Here is an 8271-nt window from a genome sequence, read left to right as displayed (position 1 = left end):
TGAGAAGAGTTAGAGGGCAGCCTAAGAAGTATTGGGGTGAGGTGATCAGGCAGGACATGGCACGACTTCAGATTTTCGAGGACATGGCTCTAGATAGGAAGGTGTGGAGATCGAGCATTAGGGTGGATGTTTAGGAGGGAGTCGAGCGTTTTTCTTCCTTCGCATCGGGGGTGGGGCTAGCCTATTAGGGTGTTGTCTTTGGGTTATTAGTGGTGTAAGTTTGTGTCCACACTATTTTTCCGTTTTTTTCATAGTACAGTAGTTTTATTACTGGTTGTTGTTATTGTTTTTCTATCCATTTTCTGTTTCCTAAGATGTTAATATTATCTTTATGACTTTTGTTGTTGTCACAGACTCTATTGTCTTTTTTCGTTTTCTTGAGTTGAGGGTTTCTCAGAAACAGCCTCTCTATCCCTCCGAGATAGGGGTAAGGTACATTCTACCCTCCCCAGATCCACTTGTGAGATTTTACTGGACTGTTGTTGTTGTGGTTGGATAGTTACTTTTAAAGTCAGAATTATGATGAAAGGTTACTTACTTCATCTCACTACGATTTTGGTTGCAAATCTTCCATTTACATAAGCTCTATAAGCTTTATCCACAAATAAATAAAATACATTTATACAATTTAGATGGCCAATTTAATTTTTCACTATGATTTGTAAAATTTTCTTTATATTTTTAACTTTAGTTTTTCTTTAGGTTATGGTATTATTATAGAAATTTTAAGAAATACCAAATAACTAAAGTCACTGAAATTTGTAGTTTGACTCATGCCGAGCACATCGTGCTATTTATTTCACTTTATAAACAACAAATACTATAAAATTTATAACTCATAAATACTATTCCCATTTTACAATTTATTTTATCTCTGTTACAAAAAGGAGGAAGTTTTTTATAGTTCACTATAGATGAAACTTGAGAGTCATGAAACATAAACAGTAGTCAGTCTTCCCATTGAATTTTTCCTTTGCTGCACAAGGAGTTTATCTTAAAAGTGTTTCATTTAGCTTATACGGCAAAATTCGACACTAGTAATTTCACTTTCAACTCTCAACAAAAAGGTTACTTCTTTTACCCAGAAGGAGCAAAATCCGTGTACTCTTAGCTAACTAATCACTTGACTCAACATACATTCAAATTATTGAAACACAAGTTACGTATACATTTTCTCATCAAAAAGTCTAAACAAAAACAAATGCCATTTCACAATCAATATTGCATCACTAGATATAGGTTTCTTTCCCTGCCATAGGATTGTTACAGTTTCCACAGGCATGACCTGCATTTCGCTGGTTCTTGACTTCTTGTTCAAGCTATGATGTCCAAAGACGGAAACTCAAAACAGTATCGACTAAAGTACTCGTCTAGAGTCCAGGGGCGAAGCTACGTTCAACCAACCGACCACCCTTCGCCGGAAAATTATACTCCATATAAGGTAAAATATTACTTGTTATTGATTAAAAATAGACTTTGAACACCCTTACATAGCCCACTGGCAAAGGTTTGAACATACTTTCATCATCATCATCGTGTAACGTGATTAAAGAAGATTACTTTCTGAGACTCACGTATCTGAAACATTCTCAAAACTTGAATTTGACCTCATACTATACTCTGCCACGAGCTTAGCAAACAATGAGGATTCGTTCTCTAACAACCTGGCTGGAGTGTCGTATTCAGCAATGAGCCCTGCAGCATAGCCAAAAAAAAAAGAAGGTAAATAACAAGAATTTCCTCCTCCGCTTGCTCCAGAACGTAAACGATGATTCTTACCATGATCTAATAGTAGGACCATATCACTGTCAAGCACAGATGTAATCCTATGAGCAATGGTTATAACCCCGTGGAATCAGAGAAGTGCAGCCTTAGAGTTTGCTGAATCAGATTATCAGTTGCAGTGTCGACAGATGCTGTAGCCTCGTCAAGGACCAGGACCTTGCTCTTTTTCAGTAGCACACGGCCAAGACAGACCAGCTGCCTTTGGCCTACACTCCAGTTCTCTCCGTTCTCAGATACTGCAGTGACACAAAGAAGATAATTATTACAGCTCTAAAAGTGGAAATCATCAGAAAATGATGTGGTTCTTAAAGTTACCTGTAGAATAAAGTTTGCCTTCCTTCTTCCTCACTTCTTCTCCTAGCTGACACTTATCGAGCGCCTGAAACATAAAACATGAAACAAAGTTTCTCAATAAAATAAGTGTTCATTTTCCTATCTGAAACAAAATAAATCTAGAAATAAGCAAAACCAAGCTGTCACCTCCCAAATTTGTTCATCTGAATACTCTTCAAGCGGGTCTAGGTTGCTGCGAACTGTCCCCTCAAACATAGTTGGATCCTGTGGAATTATACTCAATCTAGACCGTAGATCATGTAGACCAATTGAGGAGATGCTGGTACCATCTATTTTTATTTGTCCAGCAGCTGGTTCAACTATGCGGAAGAGGGTCTGTATTAGAGTAGATTTACCGCTGCCTGTCCTACCGACAATTCCAGTCTTCTTTCCACCAAAGAAAGTGCATGTAAGGCCTCGCAACACTAGAGGCATGTGAGGAGCATATCGGACCTATTAAAAGTTTTCAGATATATCAACCCATACCAACAAATTAACCTGCATAATTAACACCAGAGAATAACTTAATTTACCTGAAGATTGCTAAAATCAACCTCTCCACAAGATGGCCAGTTAGGGTCTGGTCTGTTAGATTCTATGATAAGAGGAGGTTCACTTGGAAGAGCAGTATACTGAAGTATTCTTTCAACAGAAATAATTTTATTTTCCATCATACAAAGATTCCAAACAACCCAAGCTTGTAATATGTTCAGATTAAGCCCATATGTAACAGCTAAGCCAGCAACACCTGTAAATCAAGAAACGGAGAAAATGTGCTCTTAAGAGTTATTCAACACAACAAACTTCAAGGAAAGAAAACATGAAGATAGAAAACTTACTTGGGTCAATTGTTCCAACAGGAAGAGAGATCAAGAAAATTAATGAGAAAGCAAAAGTGATCAGAGATAGCATATCCAAACGCATGCAGAGCCACTCCATTGCAGCAGCGGTGTGAAACTTAGGTCGAGAATAATTGTCTATCAATTTCATACTTGCGTCCTGGAATCTAGATTCCTGATCGAAACTTCTAATTGTGCTTGATCCTGAAATTGTCTCGGCAAAGTGCTGTATTACTGGAGCTTTGCATGTCCCATTTAGTCGTGCCAGTTCTCGTGCTGATGGTATGTAATATTGCTGCAATTAAAACAAACCCACCACTTAAATGTAACTCATGTTTATAAATGTAGCTAAAGTTATAATTCACTTTGTGAAAAAGCATATACTAGTATTATTGTGAAGGCAAAAAACACGAAAAAGGGGATCGTAGCAACCTCCAACCAGATGGAAACTGCAATGATCGGAATAAAGACAATGAAGACCTGCCATGCAACTTGTGACATTACTCCAATAATTCCTAAAAGCTGTATTATTGTGAAGGCAAAGGATCCAACTTGAAAGGGAACGTTCAGATCAATTGCACTTTGATCTGTCGATGCCTGTTGTCATACCAAAGCACATTTGAGCAAATTTTGAAAAATATCGATTAGTCAGGTAACAGAAAGATTGAGACTAATAAGAGGGGTAAATAAAGGAAATATAATCATTCACTTACTCTGTTTAGGATCCGCCCACTTGGTGTGGCATCGAAGAAGGACATTGGAGCACGGAAAATGCAAAGATGCATTTTTTGGAAAAGCAATGAGGCTGTCTTATATCCAGCGGTAACAAGAAGCATGGTTCTAGCAAGGATGCAGAAAGCACTTGCGATTCCTAAAGCAACATATACAATGATGAGAGTAGAACCCCCAACAGGAGGTGGATCACTCTTTGAGACGGGAGTTGCCCAAGCCATCCAATAATTGCTTCCAATTTGAAGGAGCTGAAAACCAACTTGTGCCAACAGCATAAATGGCACGAGAGCACCTCCATATGCAGTTGTTATATATTTCCAGTAAATTGCAAAACCAACACTACCTTTCTCTCTTTCCTCCTCCTGAACAATTTGTCCCTTTGTTCCAACAATATCATCCACTTTACCATTTTGGCCATCTGGAATCTTTTTATCCTTCTGCACATTTGTATTATCACCAGTCATTTCCACACTCTTTCTCAATGCTTCTCCCTTAACTGTGTCAATTGCTGTTAAAGCTTCTTGGTGAGCACCCACAAGTTCCATGAAGTCACTACCTAATTTGAGAAGATCATTGTATTTCCCAGCTTCTCTGATCCTTCCATCTTTCATGACCTGAAGAGAAATATCATAGTCAAATAAGTTAAGTCTATATATGGATATTAAGCATACAATAATTACTGAAAGGAAAGAGTACCAAGATCAAATCCGCAGCAGGCAAAAACTCCACTTGATGTGTAACATATAAAACTGTTTTTGAATTCCATAGCCCCATTATACATTCCTGCCATTAAAAGATGGATCAATCAAGTGGCTAGGTAAAAAATATCAAGCATGAAAATAAAGCATATATATGAAAGGACTTACATTGAAGAGATGGGATCCGGTATGAGCATCCACAGCACTGAACGGATCATCAAATAGGTAAACATCAGCATCTTGGTAAAGAGCACGAGCAATCTGTATTCTCTGCTTCTGTCCACCGCTCAAATTAATGCCTCTCTCCCCTATTACTGTTTGATCGCCAAAAGAGAGAATTTCCAGGTCTTTCTTTAAGGAGCACGCTTCAAGAACTTTATCATACTTCTCCCTCTGCATCTCTTTACCAAATAATATGTTCTCCTCTATCTTTCCACTCTGTATCCAGGGCGACTGTGCAACATAAGCTTTCGTTCCGCTGAGTTTAATAGTCCCTGATAATTTGGGCATCTCTCCTAAAATGCTAGACAGTAAGCTTGATTTTCCTGAACCAACTGTACCACAAATGGCAACTCTCATGCCATTAAGCACTCTAAGATTTACATCCTTTAGAAGTGGAGTGAAGGTGGATGCATCCCAAGCGAAGTTCCCACCAACAATCTCAATTGCTACATCAGAACTACCTTTTGGAAGCTTCTCTATGACATCAGGCTGCAAGTCATCAAGAGTAAGGAAAGATGCAATACGATCAAGAGAAACTTTGGTTTGAGCAATCATTGAAATTGTATCTGGGAGATTGTAGATGGGCTCTTGAAGAATTCTAAATGTCGCGAGTGCAGACAATATCTTCCCAGATTCAAGTGGGATCCCCATAAGCATTGCAGCGCCAAAGGTCGTCACAGAAACAAATGTAGGAGCAACCCAGAAGACAAAAGTAGTCATAGCTGATGTGTACACATATTTCATCAGCCATCCTGCCTCTGTAGTCCTGAGGTCCGAGATCCTAGACAGAAACTTCATCTCCCAAGATTGAAGCCTGAGTATTCTCATATTCCTTAAGACTTCAGATGTAGCCTTCATCCTTCTATCTTTCGATTCCATGAGTTTCTCCTGAAATTTCTCCTGCAAACTCCCTAAAGGGATGTTTGCCAACATCACTATTATTGTAGCAACAAACGCGGCAATAGCAGCTAGGCCAAGATTTTTATAGAGTATCACCAATGCCAGAGCAACTTGTATGATTACCATCCAAGGATCATGCATATACCAACCGAAGTCACCAATCCTCTCGGCATCAACTGTCATAAAATTGATGATCTCTCCACTAGTGTGGCTTTGCTTTGACTGACAGGAGAGGGTTAAACCCTTGTTGTAGATTTTGGCAACCAGTGCTGCCCGTGCCCGATACCCTCCCTGCTGCACCTTGAAAAACCAATGCCTTTGTGCCAAACACTCTACCAACTTTGCAACGAAGAATGCAGCAACTAAGACGTAACCTTCATTATCAAAGTCTCGTTTTCCATTCAGATACTGAACTAAGGTATCAATGAGGTACGGGCCAACGTAAGAAGCCAAAGAGTAAAGAAGCACGAAGAGAGCCGATAACACTATCTCCTTCCGTGCTGTGAAAGCCAAAGCCTTCACCAGCATAAAAGTAGTCACACGGTTACTATTTCCCCCACCCACAGATTCTAGTTTTTCTCTAAAAATAGGAAAACTCCCTCTGACACTATCATCAAAGTGAAGCTGAGGAACATCCTCAAGGTCTAATGTTTTCTTGTTGCCAAAAGAAATTAGGGGACCCATCCAAGCGAAAGTAAAGAGACTAAAAATGTTTGCATTGGCATAAGGGGTCACAGTTTCCTCCCCAGTAGACTTCTTTGAGTCTATGCCATTTACAACACTACCATTTAAGAGGGGTTCCTGAAGCATATTCTCCTCACTCTCTTTTTTAGCAATAAACCCCACAAAACAGAAGAATAACCCCATAAGAGTGAAAAGAGCATCAGGGATACAAAATTGAGTTGGTAAAGATTGGTTCTTTTTCCCATAAACAAGGTCTATAACTAGGCTATAACAAGAAACAGAAGAAGAAAAGCCCCCACCAAACTCTTAAAACAAGAGGGTATTTGGTTTCACAAGAATTAAGGAACTGGGTGTGCAAGAAAACAGAGATTGACAACCAAGCTAGAAACTTTATTGCAAAATCCAAAAGGGTTATAATTTTTTCCTCTGACCAACCACTTCTATACCAGTAAAAATGAGTTAACAAACATAACACAAAGCTAAAGATGGCAAGACCTATCGAACAAAAAGTGGTTGGTTTGTAGTACAAGAACCTAGCATTCCTAGTAGTACTCTGTTTGTGGCCAGCATTATTGTCCCTCCTGATTGTATTCCAACAACACAGCCCAAGAATTACAAGGAACAATCCCAGGTGCAAAGAACAACTAATGACACGTAAGAAAATGGGGTTTAGGAGGGATTCATAATCAAGGCTTACATACCTCAAAGAAAATGAGAAAGATTGAAACACAGACATGCCCTTTGCAATTTCCATGATGCTTTTTTGGAGGTCTTCAGAGGTTCAAGGACGTCAGGTTTCCTCTATATTGTGGTTTCGTGATGAATTATGGGCTTTAGCTTATGAGTGCTCTTTCATTGTGCGACTGGTGTCTCGTATATATATAATATATAGTACTCCTCCATTTTTTGCTTTTCCATTTGATTATTATTACTCCGCTTTTTTTCCAACTTTGATTTGATTGATTAAATATAATAATAATGAATATAATGTGGGAAATTGAAAAAGGTTGGGAAAATAGAGAAAAGGGAGAGACAAGTCAAAGCTGTGTTTACGTGGTGGCCAAGACTGGGTTGAGGAGAAAACAAATTAACAAGTGATGAGGACTTAAGGACAAGGAGGAGAAAATACAACTCCTTTTTTGTTTTATATGCTAATTTTTCTTGAACAAACCGTACTTTTTATTTATAACTAGTCGCGTGTACCTTGTCTAAATAATTAATAAGCTTTTAAAAGTCATATAATTTGTAGAAGTCCTCCTTTATCCACCGATCTCTGTTTATCTATATTATTATAAATGCATGAATATAATGTCGGTTTACAAAAATAACCTTATAATATTAAGTATAATAACTCATAATAGAAGGACATAACCGAAATTCTAGATATTAGTCTTATAATCCTATTAATTTTAGGATATAATATTACACGTTAGGAATCTTACATAATTACCTTTAGGAATCCTATTAGTATAATTATTTTCCGTCTGTCTAATTCATATAAAATTGAACAAGTAAATTTGTTTAGTCATGTAATCGTATTACTTTTAGGATATACTTTTTAAAAATTTCTATTACTAATCTAATTTGAAAACATATTATAATGTCCTATTACTAATTTAATTTGAGAATGTATTATATTGTCCAAATTCATTTAGAAAAAAGAGAGTATATACTATTATAAAAGCATAAATACAATATTAATATACCAAAATAGCCCTAAAATATTAAACGGAATAACTCAGTGGGAAAGGGAATAACTGCAATAACTTATTTTTTGGACTACAATACCTTCTATGCTAATTTTTAATAATTAATATTTTAAAATAAATAAAATATGTCTATTAAATTCTTATTAAAAAATATGTATGAAGGTTTAATAAAATCAATTTCATCAGAATCCTACGTATTGGCAATACGTTACCACTCCATAATGTCCAATACAAAAAAAAAAAGTAATACTAAATGGACTACATAAAGAGTTGACATTGAGAAAAAAAATATCCCCACGATAATATATTTTTATATTATATTTGAACTGTTTTCCTACTCAAATAATATTTTTTTTATCAATTTCTCGT

General features: G+C 37.1%; 1 protein-coding gene across 1 annotated transcript; it reads right to left on the bottom strand.

Annotated features, from left to right (window-relative positions):
* Positions 1-988: 988 nt before the first annotated feature.
* LOC107783438 (ABC transporter C family member 3) lies at positions 989-7058 on the bottom strand. The gene is given in 12 exon segments (XM_016604405.2): positions 989-1695; positions 1780-1846; positions 1849-2021; positions 2101-2164; positions 2266-2571; positions 2652-2866; positions 2958-3252; positions 3390-3554; positions 3671-4303; positions 4386-4472; positions 4556-6475; positions 6477-7058. Coding segments are annotated over 12 exon segments (4521 nt in total). The 5' UTR covers positions 6948-7058; the 3' UTR covers positions 989-1570.
* Positions 7059-8271: the final 1213 nt, after the last annotated feature.

The sequence above is a fragment of the Nicotiana tabacum genome, chromosome 2 (genome assembly GCF_000715075.1).
Source record: "Nicotiana tabacum cultivar K326 chromosome 2, ASM71507v2, whole genome shotgun sequence".
In the NCBI taxonomy this organism is placed as follows: Eukaryota; Viridiplantae; Streptophyta; class Magnoliopsida; order Solanales; family Solanaceae; genus Nicotiana; species Nicotiana tabacum.
Note: the sequence above shows the minus strand (reverse complement) of the source record. Positions and strands in the feature narration are given on the sequence as shown.